We start from the raw sequence: 20,292 nt of genomic DNA on the forward strand, positions 1-20,292 counted from the left end.
GGTGGATTCTTTGTCATGGAATGGCTTTCTGAAAGATACACTCCAGTGCAACCAGAAATTATAGACTTGATGCAGAGATTACTGGGTGAAATTCTGTGGTCTGTAGGCAGTTAGACTGGATGATCATAATGATCCCTCCCTTATGGCTTTAGAGTCTATGAAATTTATGAATGGAAGCTGGGGAGACTGGAGCAGAAGTTTCCTTCTCGCCACTCAGATCATGGTGGAGGTCCCTCGGACCAGCCCAGGGAATGTCAGAATCATTGGGGTTTCCTATTCCGTAAGACCTAATTTTAAACATAGAATCTAAATCCCCTTTAACCCAGAAGAGGGTGGTGTTCTTTCAGCTCAGTCACTTCTCCTCTTCAGCCTCTCCAATCAAGGTAGAACAGACCTTACCTTCACAGTGTGCAGAGAAACATACCGCTTACCCTTCAATTCTTCCATGGGTGATGAGCACCCCCACTCGCCTATCATATACACTTACCCTTCAGTGACAAGGAAAACTGCAGCATGTAACTGATTTTATTTTTAGCCAAAAGAGCTAAAACTCCTTCATGTGCCCAGTGAGAGAACTAATTATTACCACAATCATTTGCAACTCACTTTGGGGTTTTGTTTTCTAAACTTGCATGCTTTGTTTGGACAGTGGCCAGGACAGGATTTTTGTTGCTGGCACAGACTTGTCTTGAAGGAGGATGTACCTCTAACAAGAAAGCCCTCCTCTCTGACCCTTGAGGCAGTAAACCACACTGGCATGTTTTCAACTTCATAAAAGATCCTTGAAATGAGGACGGACAAGAGAAGAGGGGGAGGGATAGCTCAGTGGTTTGAGCACTGGCCTGCTAAACCCAGGGTTGTGAGTTCAATCCTTGAGGGGGCCACTTAGGGATCTGGGGCAAAAATCAGTACTTGGTCCTGCTAGTGAAGGCAGGGGGCTGGACTCAATGACCTTTCAAGGTCCCTTCCTGATCTAGGAGATAGGTAGATCTCCAATTATTAAAGATGAAGTAAAAGCAAGACATTAAAAAGGAACATTGAGATGAGAGCACTCCCCCTCTCTAGCAGGAAGGTGGTGGAGTCAGTTCAGAATTAACTGTATTGATACCACATACTAGTACTAGAGCCCTGCAGGAGGACTGGGATCCTGCAGGACCTGCTGCCATAATTGCAGGAGTGAGTAAAATGTATTTTGTTGCAGGCCAGATTTGTGGGAAAACACTAAATCTCTCATCGGTTTGTTAGAAATACAAATTCAGCAATGTAAAGCAAGTTCATTTATTTTATTAAATAAAGGTTTTAATATTTAAATTTAAGTAGGGGATAGAAAGATTTGATGTCTATTGTAACAGGAGTTAAAGCTTTTTTTTACATGGTTTTAGAAAGATTTGTTTTATTCTTTTAGTGATAAAAATTGTGTCTGAATTCAATTTTACAGCAGAACCTCAGAGTTAAGAACACCTCGGGAATGGAGGCTGTTCATACCTCTGAAATGTTTGTAACTCTGAACAAAACGTTATGGTTGTTCTTTCAACTGAACATTGACTTAATACAGTTTTGAAACTTTACTATGTAGAAGAAAAATGCTGCTTTCCTTTTTAGTAGTTTATGTTTAACATAGTACAGTACTGTATTTGATTTCTTTTTTTTGTCTCTGCTGCTGCCTGATTGCATAATTCTGATTCCAAATGAGATGTGTGGTTGGCTGGTCAGTTCATAACTCGTGTTTGTAACTCTGATGTTTTCTTTATATATATTCACTGACCTTTTTCTCCCCCCCCCTTTCTTTTTTTTTTTCTCAGTAGCAGGGGATAATCTCTCTCTAGCGGAATCTAAGGATTTTGTAGGTGGGAGCGGGATAAAAATGCAAGAGCAGGTGGGAGTGGGAGAAGGTATTGCTGGGTGGGACGGGAGCAGGATTAAAAAAAATAGTCCCGGGCAGGGCTCTACTGCCTACATCAAACAAAGCAGGGACAGCAGAAGGTACACAGTGCATATATGTATTGCCTCCGAAAGTTCAGAGAAAGTTAGCATCCATCTATCAATTCCCACAAGAGCGAAGTCAGACTCCTCCTCTCATGGTTCTCATCATGAGATAAGATCTCTTCACTGTTACAAATCCCAAGAGAAGATGTAGGTGAGGTCCTCTCAAAGCAGATATACAAAAACAATCCCAGCAGAAAAAGGGGGAGGGGGGGCGCTCTGTATTCCAACCCGCATATTGAATTCATTGGCCTTCTAGAGGCAAACCTTACATGCCAAGTCATCATCCGCTTCCCCCAAATAAAGGAACACTCAAAGAAACACACAGTATAAGGGGTTACAAATATTCAGACTTTATTATAAATAAGAAATACTGTTTTATACATCAAAAAAACTGAAAGTGTTGCATTTTGTTCACCGCCCCAGACAGCAAGACCACAGATTAAGGCAAAAGCTGAAGTGAAGGCACATATGGAGGAGGCCACAGGCAAGAATAAAATGAGGGAACTGTTGTGTGTTCCCTGTGACAATCAGCATTCTACCAGCAGCCTTCTTGTCATCACATTATGCAAAGAAATAACTGGACCTATACAATGAGATAATGGGGCTGTAAGGCAGTAGTGTATTAAGAGATTGCTTATAAAGATCTTTTTTTAAAAAATAAAAATCTGTTAAAAACAGCTTAAGAAAAAGTGAAAAGCCAGAAACCTTACGCCTGAGGTCAGCCAGGGCATGGTGTTGCCTCTTTGTATCTGCTCTTTCCACAGCCTTGGCAGAGAGGTGACATGGTTAGGAGGCAGCCACAGGACCAGAGCAGCCAGCCAGGAAATACTGATATCTTCCAGAAAGTTCCAGAAGTGCGACGGGCGAAGGCAGCTCTCCTCCACTGGTGGAATTAGGAGCAGTCACAGGCAGGAGAATTCCAAGTCAGTTTTTGGTAAATTGTAACAAGCTCTGGGAAAGAAGCAGGAGACAGGAGAGCTGCCTGGAACCACTCTCCCCTGCCCAGTGGCACTGTCCCTGATACTGTACAGAGCCCCGAACTGAGCTCTCATTTCTCACACATGTAGGAAGGCTACAGATTCAGCATTTAGACCTCTACTGGGCCTGTAATAGTGCTGCAACTCCCAGGAGCAAAGCCACAACCATCCAAAAGCAGCATCTCACTTTCATTAGTCAGAAACAAAGATGGTAATTGGTTTCTTATGAGCTACACACTTCAGAGTCCTTCGGGGGGCTGGGGCTGGCTCTGGAAGAGAGGCTGGGTGCCCCATCATTGGGCTGCACACACAGGCAAGCGGGTTATTGTTAATACCACAGAATAGAGATATTGCCAACAGAAAGGAGGGAAGAGAGCAGGAGCCTGGCCAGGGGAGATGCCTGACCCCAAAGGAATAATAAATGGAAGAGATATATGGTGCATATGTAGTGATGGTTAAGAGGAAGCAAGTAGAGGAGAACAGACTGTGCCATTCTGGAAATAGGACTGAGTATATTTACACACACACAAAAAGATAGACTTCCTCACTCTATAATCATGATAAAACAGACAGACAAAACAAAAAACCCACATTCACTCAAAAATATCAATTTGAAATAATTAATAGCACCAGTGTGTGTCAGATAATAATTTCTTCCCCGCTACGCAAACGTACAAAGTTGCATAGTGTTTAAGAATAGATATATATGGATCTCAAAGGCAGGGGGTGTCAGACTGATCTAATGAAAAAACTCAAAGGGGAGGAGTTAAAGGCAACCCCTCCTCCCAACCAACAAGGTAGCTTAACTAAGTGGGAGCAGGTGACATTGAGTTGGACAGAAATTCTAAAGAGGCAGCAGTGGCAGCTGTGTGAAATACTGCGCGTGCTGGATATCTGCCATCAGAGCTAGGCCTGAACAATCTGTGTTGCAGCATTTTAGGAAGACTGGGAGATCAGCAGGAAAACAGGGATAGGATGACTTTTGACTTGGACAAAGGCAAGCCTGCTACTGTAGTGTAAAAATACTATCCTCTGATAGCAAGAGGATGGAGAGACAGACCCTTACATCTCTATCTTAGACACCCATTTTCTACCTGAAGACATCAACTTCATATTCAGACAGACTAACTGGTAAGAGCTCTCTGCTTTCTTCTTCAAAAAGATCTTAGTGGCTTTAAAAAAATCCGTCTGTCTCTCTCTAACCCTGGAAGTTTTCTTTTGAGGCTCCTAGTGACTATTACTGAGGAGATCAGAGCTGATCACTTGCAAGATTCCCTACTTGGAGTATTAGATTAGGCAGCTGTTCACAGATATGAGACAAAATTTCTAGTTTATAGGCCAACAGTAATGTTGAGACCTATCACCCCATTCCTCTCCCTTTCTTCCCTCAAGCTCTTCTTCGAGGCTGTATATCTTTCTCAGTAGATGGATATACTGCACTCTAGAAAGATGATAAACCATTTGGTAGATAGGTACAAAAAATTTTGATTGGCCACTAATTTACGTAGATTTTTTTAAAAATGGTTAACATTTGGGGAAGGGGATTAGTGTTCTTTATGAGTGCAGCTATACTGGCCATTGTAATAATACTTTGATAGCCAACCCTTTCCTTCATAGAGACAGTGAACTCTGGGACTGAAGAGGTTTTAACATGTTAGGGGGAAGAGGAGAAAAAAGGAGAGAGCGTTTGCCCCACTGTACACCGGCTCACGTGGTCATTTCTGCACCGCAGTAAGAGTAGTCCAAAACATTTCACATCCTTGTGCAAATCAAAGGGAAGTGTATATGAGAGAGGGGCAGAGGTGGAGTGTTGAGGAAGAGAAAATTTATTAAAAAACCCTTTGATGCCCCAAAATGGATATTTAATTTGCTTCTCTTTAAAACTTTGCAACTTTTCCTGATTTGGAAAGAAGACAGCAACTGTGAGCAGCGGAGAGCTGGGGATTTGAAGAAGGTACTCTGTGTGTTAAGGCACTCCATAGCCAAACAATTGCTCCACCAGTCACTGGGGGAATGCCCCCCACCCCCAGCACACCCTTAGGGTTTCTCGATGGACGGGGTGTTGAAACAGCCAGACGGCAAGGTCTTCTTGATATCTTCCAGGTTGTTAATGTCTTTCAGGATATCCTCAATGTCCCTGTTGTAGGCCTGTATGGCTTCGTCCTGCCGCCTGGCTGCATCCTCCAATTCGGTCACTTTCCGGTCCAGGTCACTATCTTTCATCTGATCTTTGGCTGTGTTCAAGGTACCCTCGATCTCATTCAGTTTGTTCAAGTCCACTGGGTCCAGTTGTCCTAGAAAACCAGCAGTGCACACAGTGAATTCCACTAACACTTCATGAGGCTATTGCCTGCTCTCAAACTCTTACCCAGTAGAGGGCAAATTATGGATTAATACAGTGGAACCGTCTTACGGTGAAATAACTGTTTTCACAGAGCATTAATACTAATTGGAATTGCTACTGGCACTTTCAATACCATGAAACAAAGCAAAACTACCATTACACTTCACAAGGTGGAGTTTCAGATTAAGTGGGTTCCTCTGTATTTGGATGCAAACACCACACTTGCCTGAACCCACCACAAATAAATAATACGCCTATCACCCAGTCTCTATACTTCATGGGTAATAGCTGACTTAAATGATCCTAACTCACTGCAGGCCAAGTCTTCTGCTGCTTTATACAAGCTGAGGATACGGCCCTTTTTGTTTTCAAGACATTTTTAAATGTTGTCTTTAACGTAATTCAATCATAAAAGGTCAAATTCTGTCTTGCGGGTTCTTAACACAAGCTTCACTTCCATAGTTTATAAGGTTATATGATCCCTATGAATGAATCACAACTGTGCAATATACGGCTAATTACTCTCTACTTGTTGCTGGGCTAGGGCTTTGCAAACATAGGAGGGATTTAGCAAATCCTAACTCAAGCCTGTGGATGTAGCAGAACTTGGAACTTTTGAAAAAGCCAGGCATTGATTGTGAATATCCGTTCTTCCGACAAGCTGTTCATGGCACAAGGACAAAACTCCAGGGTGGGCAGTGTGGGGGGAAGAAGAGGGTTTAATGAGTTAGGGAAAATATTTTCCACTGTAATTAACTGATGTCCTGTTGCCTTTAGAAGGCTACGGTAGTGTCTAAAGCCAGCCGATGCTCTCATTTTACTTCCAATGTCTATCGGAGAAACTCTGTTGGTGGCCCCCTTTGTAGGTGACGGTGGCTGAGAGAGAAAAGGGTGGAAGGGACTACCTTCCCTCTCAACCCTTCATTTCAGCTCCAAACAGGAGCTTTCCCTTTCCTGAAGGAGCCAGGGCATGCTTGTCAAAAGGGCTCTAGACTTCTCCAAGCAGCAACATTAAGACCATGAACCTATTTATCCAAACAGGAGCTAGAGGGCTTTTCATCATTTCTCTGCTCTCCTTCTCTGCTGGGGAACCATCAAAGGAGATGCAGTAACCAAAACGGGTATTTAAGTCTCCAAAAGATGAAAGGAATATAATCTGAGCACAGGAAATGAATGAGGACAAAGAGAGCTCCTCACATACACACACCAGCCTTCTTTGTACCTTAAGGGCCAACAGTCTCAGACACAGCAAAACTGGAAGAGTCACATCTGCAATGCTCACACAAAGCAGCAATGAACACAGCACATACACAGTAAGTCTTGGAGGATAACCCACAAAAAACTGATTCAGAAATAAATAATTTAATGGACCATTAGATGCCAAGCTAATCCAATTGCTACTTTTTTCCAGCTTCTGCAATAAAACAATGTTCTGAAGAACAAGGCATGTGTGTTTAGGAGCAGAATTCTGCTAGGAGTGGGGAGAGCTGTAAATTAGATATATACCTAACTGTCCCAGAAGGTCATTAATGACGGTGAGCAAGCTGTTAACAGAGTTCTTAGCTTTTCTCGCATTGTCTTCTGCCTCTTGGGCAGCCTGTGAAGCCTGTAGAAAAAGAAGTGTGTGTAAATGCAGTGATGTCAAAGTGGTCAGGGTCATAATGGATTTGCCTCTCTGCATCGCAAAGCTTCTCCACCCAATGCTTGCCCTCCTAGATCATGAAACTTGCCCAAGGACACAAAGGGCTAATCTCATATGTCTCTACACACTGTTTTGCATCCCTGACTCCTCTGTTTAGGATACTCCCCCAACCCCTTTCAATCTTAGATCTGAATCACAGCTTGGATGTGTGAGTGTGGAGAGCAGGGCAATACAAAAATGAAATTACTTAGCCTTCCATAGGAAAACTAATAATGGAGGAGGCTTCCATTGGACAACAGAGACCATACTGGGCTGCAACCATTCTTTTGTTTAGAGATGGGGCAAGTCTTAGGTCATGGAAGTCTGTCTCCAGACTATAAAGTTGTGTCAGTGCTCTATAGTTAAAGTTACAAGAGGCATTATATTCTAATCCTGTTTTTTTCCTCTCTCTTACAAAACTTAGTTAAAAAAAAAAAAAGGTCACTAACTGGACTTGAGATCCAAACCAGATGTTTTTGCAACAGGACAGTCAATAAGATACTAAGAATGACAGAGCCAACACACCAACTCTCACCACTGATACCAGTATCCACTCTTCTTACTGTCCCACGCACTGCATTCAGCTCCTAGAATAACTCACCATGCCTGCCATCATCATATCCTGATCAGCATCCTCCTGCTTCCTCTTCAGCTCCTTCTCGGCATCTTGCAGCTGTTTCAGCATGTCATCCACTTCTTTGTCTAGCTCTGTCGCATCAGAGAAAGTCTTGTCGGCCTCAGACTTTGTACTGGCAGCATTCTAAGGCCAATGTAGATAAAAGGTTCAAAAAAAGGGTGGAACACGCAGGATACAAAAGAAAATTCTTCACCCCTTTCTTTCTCCTATAATGCACCAGGGCAAGTTTCTCTGCTGTATGTGCCATTTCTGATGGGAGGCAAGCTCAACCACACAATTCAGCAGTAGATTTCACACCAACTAATCTCACTCCCTGGAGTTTACACAGTGGGTAGTGAAAACCGTGTTAGCTCACCGTGGGCTTAACACAATTCAGTAGGGCAGGAAGTGCATAGTCCCAGCAGGACAGACAGGAGCAGAAAGAAATTTACTCAATTAATTTCACTACTTCACAAAGAGTGACTCAAACGGTGCTGTGAGTCTCACCTTCAGGACAGAATTAGCAATTTTCTCAGCATCGTCTGCTTTGTTCTTGGCTTCCCTGGCATCATCAGCTGCATTACCAAGTGCCAGCTCTGCTTGCCTTGTCTTATTATTGGCCTCAGCAATGGTTTGAGTAATGGCAGGAATCTTCTTTAATGCCCCCTCGGCGGCTGTCTTGTTATCATTCACACGCTTGTCAAAATCTGATAAAAATTCAAGCATTGTTTTGCGTCCTGCTCTGGAAGGCTGAGACACTTGTCAGGCCAAGGAAACTTAGCCAGCAGCCTAGCAAGCAGCCCAGCCTATGCTACCTTTAAATTGGAGGGAAGAACGACGATAGGGGATGGGGGGGGTCAAGTTGATCAATGCCTTTGAAAGGAGTGCTACGGTTTCTGTTACAAGAGACACACACGCTGGTGGTATCACAGGTATTAACCCAGGATGTACTGATTGACTGCACAAGTTTATTATTGGCCTTCTCCCTTCTAGCAAATGCAATGCTCCAAGCTTCCAGAATAGCAGTGACTGCGGATCAGGGGGGTTTGAGGCTCAATATGCAGACTGCATAGTGATGCTAAATTATAAGTGGAGTCTAGCAATGTAGGTTGATGGTCACTGTTGAATGAGAAGTTAGTTTCCAGGGGCGAGAGCTTAAACCACACAACTCCCTAAACAAGTCTGCCTCTGATGGAAGAAGCCTGGTCATTATACAAACCATGTACAGATATTGTCCCTAGAGATCTCTCGCATACCTCTCAGGTTGCTGAGAATGTCATTGGCCTCCTCTAGTGTCTCTCTTCCCTTCTTGGCAGCTTCTTCAGCCAGAGCTTTGGCAGCATCTGCTCGGGCCAGCAGCTGGTCGGCAGTCTAGAGATACATAACACAGCTCAGCATATTCTCATCTTCTGTAGAACAAGATCTAGCCATGCCACAATGCACAGTGGCCCTGCAAATCCCAGCCCAGTACAAAAAAAGGCTCATTACCGACGATGGACTATGCTTATTCTGCAACCATATAACACATTCAAGGGGTACCTGTCCCCATGACACAATATAGCACAATCCGCTGTTACTCATGCCCTCCAGTGAGAATCTCAACACCACTACATTTTCATAAGCTTTTCCTATCTTGTGTTCAGAACCTGCTGTTTACTCACTCCACCCACCGTGATGCCCACAGAGTCAGTTATTAGCAGTATAAGAATGTTTGAATCTCTCAGATCTGGTCTGTCATTTGCTTCCTTAGGGTCACTTTAGGAAGTAAGAGCCTGCACACCCAGAACTAACCTGTTGTTCAGTCCTTCCTTTCTCCAAGAGATTCCTCACTTCCAGCTCCTTCCCTTTCATGTCCTCTCTCAAATCCTCATAATCCTTCAACTTCCTGTCAATGAGCTGATCCAGCTCCTCTGCTTCCTTCTTGATCTTATTTGCCTCATTCTGTATGTGGAGATTGGAAACAAAACCAGCTTCTGTGAACATAACAGAACTTCTTTGCAGGGAGACAACAGATACACTGTGCACTTTCTAGTGCTCAAAAGAGACAGAAGCTGCAGCTAGACTCCTAGTGTTCAGTTATTACTACACCTCTACCTCGATATAACGCTGTCCTCGGGAGCCAAAAAATCTTACCGCGTTATAGGTGAAACCACGTTACATCGAACTTGCTTTGATCCACTGGACTGCGCAGCCCTGTGCCCCCTGGAGCGCAGCTTTACCGCATTATATCCGAATTAGTGTTATATCGGGGTAGAGGTGTACTTTGATACTAAAATTCCTAACAGGATCAGGGCCCCACTGTGCTGAATGCAATACAGAACACATATAGAGACAGTCCCTGTGCAAGAAAGCTTACATCAAACTCTCTTTTAGTGTGTGTGTATGGTGGTGGTGGGAAGGGGAGGGGGAGAGGGGAGAGGGGAGAGGGAAGGGGGTGGGGGGATGGGAAAGGGGACAACTTTAGAGGGCTTGGCATTAGGTCTGAGATTCCTGCGTTCCCTAAAAGCAGGTGACTCTGTCTTTCATCCTTTAAAAATGGATAAATAGAGAAACATGCGGTTTCCTGTGTGCACGTCTTTTTGAGGAGGACTGAAATGTCAAGGTCCTGACTACTCCATACAGACAAAAATTACATGGCTCCAGTATTGTTTGCAAAGTACTGAACAAGGCATTAGTAATTTATCACACCAGTTCCGGGTTGTGAGTTCAATCCTTGAGGGGGCCATTTAGGGATCTGGGGCAAAAATCTATCTGGGGATTGGTCCTGCTTTGAGCAGGGGTTAGACTAGATGACCTCCTGAGGTCCCTTCCAACCCTGACATTCTATGATATTTGCCACCACTGATCTTTGAACACACTGTGCATGTTGCTTGACTCAGATACCTCTAGACCCTTGGAGTCCACAGCAGGAAGACTGGTGAGATTAGCATAGATCTGCAGGGCCTTATTCCCAGCTTCCTCTGCCTCCGCATGCACCTTATTAGCCTGTTTCTCTAGATCTCGAGAAATGTTCTTTGCTTGATTATACCTAAGAGACAACAGAGTATCCAGTTAGCCTATGATTTCATTCTTTTACTGACTCAGCAAAGGAGGGATAAAACTGTCTTGGCAGAAGTGAAGACAGAAGTTGAAACAGAGAACTCACATGAAACGTACTGCTTAAAAGCAGGTCCCTCCCACCAGCCAAAGCACAGAGGACATCTTGTTTTAAGCACCATCCCCCTTCCCCACTCAAACCAAGAGGAGAATAATCTGCTTTCTGTTACTGACTCACTTCCTGTTGAGCTCATCTATGTCACTCGCAGTTTGGTTCTCTCCTGCCAGTGTCTTCAACAGCAATGTATACGCCTCTGTGGATGTATCATTTGCTGCCTTTGCTATGCGCACAATATCATCAGCTTCTTGTTTGTGTCTGGGCAATATTACAGAGGGAAAATAATCTAATTAGAATTACCAGCCAATTTTATTCCCATCTAACACTCCCCTTCCTCTCCCAGTACCACAGTTAGGGTGCTAATAAAGAGGTGCTGCCTCCCCAACCCACTGCCAACACACCAGTAAAGCTTGCGAGGGCAATTGCAGGGTATTACTAAGATTTTACATTGCGTTTAGGCCAAAGGTTGCTCTCGTCAGTAATACTCATATACAGCTCTGATGGCTACAGGTCCCAGAATTCAATGCCCCATCATTGATCCAAGCAGCTGCAACTTCATATTGAGCAAAAGGAGGCTTGCTCCATTTCTGTCAAATTAAGGTTAGCCTTCCATTTCCCAGCAGGGGCCCACTGAGCCTTCAAGAAGGCAAAAACCAAGTGCCCTACCCTTACATTGATGCTTTGTACTGGTACACTGGGCCTTACCGTTCAGCCAGTTTACGAGCCTCTTCTGCCAAGAGTGTCATGTTGTTTGGGTCACCACTGGAGACTGGTGGGGTAATGGACTGAAAGCAAAATCAAACATCCTTTCAGAAGCTATTATTTTCCTTTTTTTTGATTGTCACTTTAATTATTCATAGTCATGGGTTGCAGACTTAATGTGACTGCTCTATTTCTTATATTAGTTTGCAAAGTCTGAGATTTTTTTGCATGGGTTCTTCCCCAAAAACAAATGCTCCGAGATTGTGTTTAGGATGTGTGAGTGTGTGTGAGAGAGAGAGATTGGGGAGCACAGTGGGAGGCAAAGTGGTTACCGAAGTCCTTTAGGGTTGTTTATGAGTGCTGGGATATACACAGCTCACCCAGTGTACAATGGAAGAGCCAACAAATCTTGTACAAAGATAAACATGTTTCCAATTCAAGTGCTGTTATAAACAGCAAGTAAAAAAAATTTAAAACTATGAATACCAAGAGTTTCCTTTCAACTAGTAATATTTTTCCCATTTGTTTGTGCCACACACACTAACCAAACTTATCCTCAGATTTATGAGATTCTCTAAGACGTTAAACACACAATGTTACAACCCAAGCTCAGTGCTAGTTTGTGATGAGGGGCAGAGACGAGAAATGTACTCAAGATGTTAAGAACCTTATTCTACTAAAAAAAAAAATGGAAGACACTACACATTAAAGAGTTTGTGTCACAAAACACTCACCACATTGGCAACTGCCATCTTTGCCTTCTCTAGCATATTAGAAGCTACTTCAATCAAGTCTTCTGTGGCCTGCACCCGTTCTCGGGCTTGCTCAGCTAGGCCTTCAGTCTCCCTCACTGTATTTTGGATGTTCTGTAATCGGTCAAGCTGGCTTGCCAGAGTGCTGTTAATTTCCTTGAGACGATCCATCAGGCCCTGATCCACATCTGAGGCGAACAACATAAAAAGGGAGGAAGCAAAATTAATTACACTGGGAGCATGAATTGCAGAAATAAAACATTTGGTAAGCTGCTGCCGTCTGCAACATGTTGGTAGGTTAATCCCTTGTTGAAAGGGGTCCAGAAGAGCCTTTTAAATGAGAGGGTAATTGGTTTACGATCCAAGTCATTATGAGAATGTGCATAAAACCCACAAGAAACGAAGACGCCTCTACCTTCTAATGGCCCTGCTGGTCACTAAGCGTTTGTGAGCACATTGGCCAGAATTTTGAATGCAAGACCTGGCACATAAAGGAGGTGGATAGTTGCTTTTCAAATGAATTATGTTCAAAGCATGAAACAGTTGTTCCACCTATTCTATTAGGGCAGCGGTTTGCAAATTTTGGAGCTGAGCCCCCTTTTGAGTTACATTTTTTGATTGCACCTCCCTAACCAGACAAAAATAGACATGCAAAAATATGCTTGATAAACCTATCAGAGACCTTAACACAACTTTAATTATATTACCTACACCTGTAAAGTTTCAAATACACTGATACTGACCAATGGCACAGCCAAAGCTTCCTCAACCTTGCAGCCAGGCTGCAACAATAGAGCATGGCCAATACCTGCCCCTCCCTACTTGGGTTTTTAGGGTGGAGGAAGGTGCATGCAATGGTCTCTGGAGGCGAGTCAAGGGTGGAGGTGATGCCCGGGCCCCACCACGCAGGGCTGGCAAGAGCTACCCCACCACCCCCGGAAAAAGATGTTTCTTCACACTCCCCCTTAAGGGTGTGAGCCCCAGTTTGAAAACTGTATTAGGTTCAAATTCTATCAAAAAATGCACAGACAAAAGGGGCAAGCATAAGAACATAAGAACGGCCATAATGGGTCAGACCAAAGGTCCATCTAGCCCAGTATCCTGTCTACCGACAACGGCCAATGCCAGGTGCCCCAGAGGGAGTGAACCTAACAGGTAATGATCAAGTGATCTCTCTCCTGCCATCATCTTCACCCTCTGACAAACAGAGGCTAGGGACACCATTCCTTACCCATCCTGGCTAATAGCCATTAATGAACTTAACCTCCATGAATTTATCCAGTTCTCCTTTAAACGCTGATATAGTCCTAGCCTTCACAACCTCCTCAGGCAAGGAGTTCCACAAGTTGACTGTGCGCTGTGTGAAGAAGAACTTCCTTTTATCTGTTTTAAACCTGCTGCCCATTAATTTCATTTGGTAACACCTAGTTCTTGTATTATGGGAATAAGTAAATAACTTTTCCTTAGCCACTTTCTTCACTTCACTCATGATTTTATATACCTCTATCATATCCCCCCTTAGTCTCCTCTTTTCCAAGCTGAAAAGTCCTAGCCTCTTTAATCTCTCCTCATACGGGACCCGTTCCAAGCCATGCACTGCTCTCTGCTGTGCAGAGAGTAAGGAATCTTCACACCCAGGCTCCAAAGCTGCTTTGCAACCACTATTGCATACCTGAGATGCAACAGCCTCCACAGCTTGTTCTCCTGCTCCACAAGGAGGAGAGTAACAGCTGGCAGATCTACACAGCAAAAGATTCACCAGCCTGGTACCTTCCCCATCCTAAAGACTTCCCAATCACATGGCTGGGTAGAGAGCCCCTCTGGATCTGGGTTCTGCAATGCTATAGGAGGTAGAAACCTCTGCATGGCCTCCCCAAACCCTGCCCTAATTCTAAAACTGATAAGTAACATGATACTATTACAGTTCTTGAAACAGTGACTAATCATATGGATATGGTAGAATACCAAGACACAGCAGGGCCACCCAAGGAGAGAGTTAGCTTATCTAGGTTTTGGGTTTTTTAAACCAGACCCATAACATTATCTTAATACTGTGTCCTATAAATACACGTGTACACATTTGGTGCACAAAGTGAGATTAATTTAAAAAAAATAACAGCAACATGAAGGCTGATAAATCAACTACAAACAAACAAAAATCCTCAGGAAAGCCAAGAGTTAAGGTTTCTATAGCAATGTTGCCTTGGCCACATTACACATCCTGGAGGTTTTAATGTGAACATACAACAAGATTTCATTTATTAAACTACATATTCAGACAGAAAATACTACACATGCACAAAGTGTTCAAATTAACCTGGTTTAGGAAATTGACATGAGGTTTTTTGAGTCCCTGTTCTCTCAACTTTAATGGTGAACTAACCATTCTGCATTTAATTTGCCTTTTCTTTATTTCAGAGAGGAGCAAAAAAAAGCAAAAAACCCAGAGCTCTCCCTACTACACTAGTGCACTTTAGCTTCACAGCCTTTCCTGAGATGCAGGTAACCTAAGGGTATGTCTACACAGCATTTTGGACTGAATGGGAGCGAGCCTCCCAGCCCAGACAGACAGGCTTGAGGAGAAGTGGGACTCATTTTAGCACTCTACATACACCTTTGGAGACAGCACTTTGAAGCTATGGCTTGGGCTGGAGCTCAGCCCTCCCAGGGCCCCAGTGGCTCAAGCCCAAGCCCAAGCCCCAACTTCGAAGTGCTGTCTATTGAGTTATCTTTAGCGCACCAGCATGAGCCCCACTATCCCAAGCCTGAGGCTCCCACTAGCTTCAAAATGCTGTGCAGACATACCCTAGGAGACCCCAAAGGTAAAGTGACCCCTGCATGCCTAGGGTCAAGCTATTTAGAGTCTTAAGGAGCCACAAGACCCCTCAAACAGTAACAATGGTGAACATTTAAACACTGAATTGACTTTTGTAAAAGGGGAATTATTTACCTCCTCAAGTGAGAGCTAGGAAGCAAACCAACCAAAGACCCAATCCTATGGCCACCTGTGCACTTGAATCACTTACGTAAGCAGGTCATATAGTTCCAGCACCAAGCACTACAAAGAACTATTATCCTAATTTCTGAAATGATTGTGCACATTTGGGAAGGTTTCTCAGACAGCATGGACTTGCTCCTCCTATGCCAGCCAGCACACAGTCCACCTTTAGTCCCGGAGTTCAGTGCAATCACTCACATAGTGCTGGACATCCGACAAGAGTCTCAGACCAACAACTGTCAATCCAAACTACAACCTCCTTGGCTGGTGGGTGTGTCTTGAATTGGTCAGAGGACATGGACTCAAGTGCCAGCACCATGCAGATGATGCAGAGGCTGACCGAAGCGGATACCCTTCACTACCATATGACCAAACCATGGCCACCAATATGGCTTCAGTGCTGGCATGGGATCAGCTCATGGATGAACAGTGGCTGACTGAAGCTGAACCCAAGCAAGACAGAGGTGATGCTGGTGGGCAGCGGAAAGCATTTAGAAGAATGTGCAGCCATGGCGCAGTCTCCTTTGGTTGAAGGCAAACACCCACAATTGGTCAATTAAGAGTGTAGTTTAGGAGTACTCCTGGATTTCTCACCGACACTAAGCTCTTGCACAACAGCACCTGTGAGTAGTGCTTTCTACCATCTCTGGTTGGCTAGGAGGCTCCTTTCCATCCTGGCAGACAGCGACATGGCTTTGGTCATACACACCTTTGTCACTGCCTTCCTGGACTACAGCAATGTGATACGCCTGGGGATGAAGCTATCAGCCCCTAAGAAACCCTAACTAGCACAAAATTCTGCAGTATGTGTCATCCTCAACAGGGGCTATTAAAAACACATCAAACCTGTCCTTGGCTCTCTATACTGGCTACCCACAGTCTTTATCTTCTAGACCTTCAATGGCCTGGGCCCAGCATATCTTTTAAAGATTGCCAAAAGCTCCAGGATGAAGACCATGGGTGACAATTCAGCTCCTTGGGCACCATGGAACTCTCTACCAAGAGGGTAAAGCTTGTCTGTGTAGAAAACAGAGCTTCTTCCAAGGCTGGACTGAGACTATGGAACAAACTTGCACAGGAACTAAGAACCACCACAAGTCTCATTCCTTTCTGCTCCAAGCTCATGGTGTGTTTCTTTGACAACGGTCTTTTCTAACAAATGCACAACATGTATATTTAAAAACATGCATATACCCAATGTAAGTCATGTCACTTAGCAAACTGCTGAAAGATGCAGACGTGCTAGGGTGAGGAAGGCAGCACAAGAACCTACAGAGAACGGAGCTTGACCAAACCCGGAAAACATAACCTACTCATCTCTGGGCTAAGACCAAACAAGGAATGTTTAGGCCCAAAGAAATTACTTTGGGAAAACTATGAGCAACAGCGGGAACATTGCTACTGGTGAATACTATGAAAATATACACATCCCTACATTAAGGGTATGTCTATTTTTAAACAAGCAGAAAGATTTTCATAATTAATCAGTAAAAGCCTCTTTAAAATTAGTCTCTCCTCTGTGTGGGCCAGTTGTCTTTTTGTCGGTTTTAGACGGCTCTTTATTTTTGTTTATTATACAGAGCCATGAATATTGTCAGGAGTAAAATACAACCATCCCCATGCACACTTCCCCAGCCGTGTTTTGAAATGTTCACAGCTCCTGAAGCAAATTATGTGGTAACAAAAAAGCTTTGTTCCCCTAATGGACTAGGAATACAGCAAATCGTTAGCTCCATGGCACCCTTTGTCAGACCAGTTCAACCTACCTTTGCTGTTCTGTGCATCTCGGAGCAAGTCCATGACATCTCTCTCTGCCTCCTTCAGTCTGTCCTCAAAGGCCTGATCAGTCACTGTTTCATCTCCTGTACCAAGGTTTGCTATAAGATTTTCTAGCTCCTGCAACCTCTCGCGTTGTTCTGCCACCTAAGCAAAGGAGATAGAGGGACAGAAATAAACAGCCTCCTTCCAAAAGCTGACACACAAAGTACTTGTCAGTTGTTTCAGCTTCCAGGAGGTGTCGCTCAGACACCGTGTGAGAATCTCCATGCAAGTACATCTAGATCCATGTCTGTCTCTCTCGGAAGAGTTCATCCCCTAGCAAGCAGCAGAGGGGTATGCTACTTGGTGTTTGTCAGCCTCCAGCAGTAATAGGAGACAAGCAGAACGTTGCATTGCAGGTCTTACCTTATCTCTAACCAGTCTATAGCACGCAGGACATTCTTGACAGCCAGGCCAGGACCGATTGTAGAAATAATTCTCTTCACACTGGTCACAACGACTCCCCACAAAGCCTTCCTTACACTCACAGCGACCGTCCTCCTTGCACTGTAGGGAGCGAGAGCCCTCGGTGTCACAGTCACATGCTGCATAAAAGTTAAAGCATGAGAATCAGACTGGCTGGGAGAAAGACAGACCGAGAACTGCTCTGAACTGCAGACTATTCTCCGAAAGAACAACACAGCAGCACACAGTTTGAGGCTTGACACTTCTGTGCACTGTATCAGGCAAAGCGCAAGATGTAACTTCTCAGTTTGAGACACTATTCACACCAGTGCCCCACAAACTGACCTCTCTGTATTGGTCCATCTCATTAGAATGATCTGCAAATAGTTAATTTGCTCTCACAGTACAAGGAAGTTGAAAAGAAGAGGTAGATCCAGCCCTATATTTGTATCACATTTACACTTTGTTTCTTCTCAGGACTGAGTCAGCAACTTACGGGCACATTCCAGAGTAGAGACGCAGGAGCTTAGAGAGCAGAAAACAGAACTGTTTTGGAAAAATATTCAGAGCAAGTGTTTATGCCAAAAAGAAGTAGATGTCTACAAGTAAATGCAATCAGAGCCCCCCAGAGACAGAAAAAGAAACTCTTACAAATAAATCAAGATTCAAAACACCCTCACTGGGACCAAGTCTCAACCACTGTCCAGGATGTGGACACAATAAGACAACCCTTGTTTGTCACATTAAACATGGAGCTAGTGAAGTGAGAAGAAAGCAGCAGCTGGCTGGCACGGAGAGGATAAGAAAATGGAGACGTGTTGGTTTCCAGTTCCCCTCATTCTCCAACCCACCATCACTTACGTTTGCAGCCTTCAGGTCCGAATCCGAAGTGGTTGACCTCACATCTCTCACAGCGCTGCCCGGTGATGCCTGGTTGACACTCACACTGCCCTGTTTGTATGTCACAATGGCCATCGGTGGAACCCAGCGGATGGCAGTCGCACCTATTGAAGGAGACGATATTTCAAGTGACAATAAAAAACCCAGCAAAAACAGTAGGCTGCACTTTCACCTTTCATTTGAGGATCTCAGAGGTCCTATGCAAGCAGTAAGCCTTACACCTCCCATGTGAGGTGGGTATTGCTGTGCCTGTCTCTGATGTGGAAAGCAAGGCACAGAAATTAACTGAACTGTGCAAGATCATGAAGGGACTGAGCTAGGAATGGGATCCAGAACCCGCACCTATCAGTCTTCGCCTGTAATCACAACATGGTTTCTATTTATAAATTACCCTTCTCTACAGAACGCTTATCAGATCTGCTCCATGACTAATCCTTTCCTCCTGCTCTATCACTGTTCATAGAAAATCCCATCCTGTTATGGATGCTGAAATCAGGGTTAAGTATGGATCCCCCCCGCACAAAACATACTCACTGCCACAACTGCAGGCCAACCTCACCTGTCACAGCCATGTCCACTCTGTAGGTTGTAGAAGCCAGGCTCACAGGTACTACAGTCCCTCTCGGTGACACGTGGCAGGCACTCACACTGTCCAGTTACTTGATTGCAGCTTGTCTGCTGGTTTACTGTGCCATAAGGATTACAACTGCATGCTGCCAGAGATGGAAAGGGGAACATGTTCCCAGTAATCAGCAGAATACCAGCATTAGACTGGAGTCTCCAAACATGCCAGATAGCATATGAATCCAAATTGTAAACTGCACCACCATACCACATCCAATGCCCACACTGTGTCAGGTCACTGGATAGGCTTACAGCATCTGCATTTTATCAAGCCATAACCATCAGCGTAGTATGAAATCTAGCACTGCAGTTGACAGGTCTGCACGCAGCACCAAAATCGGAGTTCTGACATTTTCCCTATTATGATGTCAGGCCAAGACAGACCACAAAAGGGCAGATTTGTGGGGCCAAAACGTTCGATCATTCCAAGGATGTGCCAGTGAGATTAAGAAGGGGCAACTGTAGCCATGAAAAGGGTTCTGATTTTCATGTGAAACAGCTGAGAAAGGCACTTACCCTTGCATTTAACCTCAGGGCTGGAGGCTAAGGGGTTCCCAAAAAACCCATCTTTGCACCGGTCACAGTAGAAGCCAGCCGTGTTGTAGATGCATTTCAGGCATTCCCCTGTCAAGCGGTTACAGTTCCCCACGGCATTGGGATCAATGTTGTCATTGCACTGGCAGAGACGGCAAAGCCTGGCAGGGCCATTTTCACCAAGTGGATCTCCAAAATAGCCGTCATCACATAGCTCACATCTTTTACCTGGGGGCAGGACAAACATACATGTCACAGTAGGCAGCCAGTGGTTACAAGGTAACCTGGATTCCCCTACAGCAGGGTTTCTCAAACTGGGGGTTGGGACCCCTCAGGGGATCACAAGGTTCTTACATGGGAGGGGGTCACAAGCTGTCAGCCTCCACCCCAAACCCCGCCTTGCCTCAAGCATTTATAATGGTGTTAAATATATAAAAAGTGATTTTAATTTATTGGGGGGGGGTCGCACTCAGAGGCTTTCTATATGAAAAAGGTCACCAGTATAAAAGTTTGAGAACCACTACCCTACAGCCTCTCCTGCAAAGTGAGTCCCTCATCACTTTTTCCTCATCTGATATGAAGTGACCAGGAAGAGATCATGCTTCAAAGCACTACAGTGGAAGAGTCAGTCACAACCTCCAATAGTTAAAGCTACCTTTGGATTTCCAGTTAAACTGTGATTAAAAACCTTTGTCACTCCAAAAATACTCTGATTTGTTTTTAAGAAACATGCCAATGAGATATTAACACACAACTTTCCACATACGGTTTTTCTCAATATTCTGTCCCCTTAAAAAGTCT

At 44.3% G+C, this 20,292-nt stretch overlaps 1 protein-coding gene across 2 annotated transcripts in view; it reads right to left on the reverse strand.

Moving 5' to 3' along the window:
• Positions 1–2,313: 2,313 nt before the first annotated feature.
• Positions 2,314–20,292, reverse strand: part of LAMC1 (laminin subunit gamma 1) — a 151,077-nt gene continuing 133,098 nt past the window's right edge. For both annotated transcript variants that reach the window (XM_045027225.1, XM_045027224.1), the window contains exons 14-28: positions 19,474–19,719; positions 18,893–19,046; positions 18,295–18,437; positions 17,395–17,573; positions 16,977–17,133; positions 12,195–12,400; positions 11,464–11,543; positions 10,879–11,016; positions 10,488–10,632; positions 9,396–9,545; positions 8,861–8,975; positions 8,112–8,311; positions 7,590–7,748; positions 6,814–6,913; positions 2,314–5,257 (exon numbers count right to left, since the gene is read on the reverse strand). In XM_045027225.1, the coding sequence (XP_044883160.1) occupies positions 5,001–5,257; positions 6,814–6,913; positions 7,590–7,748; positions 8,112–8,311; positions 8,861–8,975; positions 9,396–9,545; positions 10,488–10,632; positions 10,879–11,016; positions 11,464–11,543; positions 12,195–12,400; positions 16,977–17,133; positions 17,395–17,573; positions 18,295–18,437; positions 18,893–19,046; positions 19,474–19,719 (2,429 nt within the window). In that variant the 3' untranslated portion in view covers positions 2,314–5,000. The remainder of the gene's footprint in view (positions 5,258–6,813; positions 6,914–7,589; positions 7,749–8,111; positions 8,312–8,860; positions 8,976–9,395; positions 9,546–10,487; positions 10,633–10,878; positions 11,017–11,463; positions 11,544–12,194; positions 12,401–16,976; positions 17,134–17,394; positions 17,574–18,294; positions 18,438–18,892; positions 19,047–19,473; positions 19,720–20,292) is intronic.

The sequence above is a fragment of the Mauremys mutica genome, chromosome 8, assembly GCF_020497125.1.
Source record: "Mauremys mutica isolate MM-2020 ecotype Southern chromosome 8, ASM2049712v1, whole genome shotgun sequence".
NCBI lineage: Eukaryota > Metazoa > Chordata > Testudines > Geoemydidae > Mauremys > Mauremys mutica.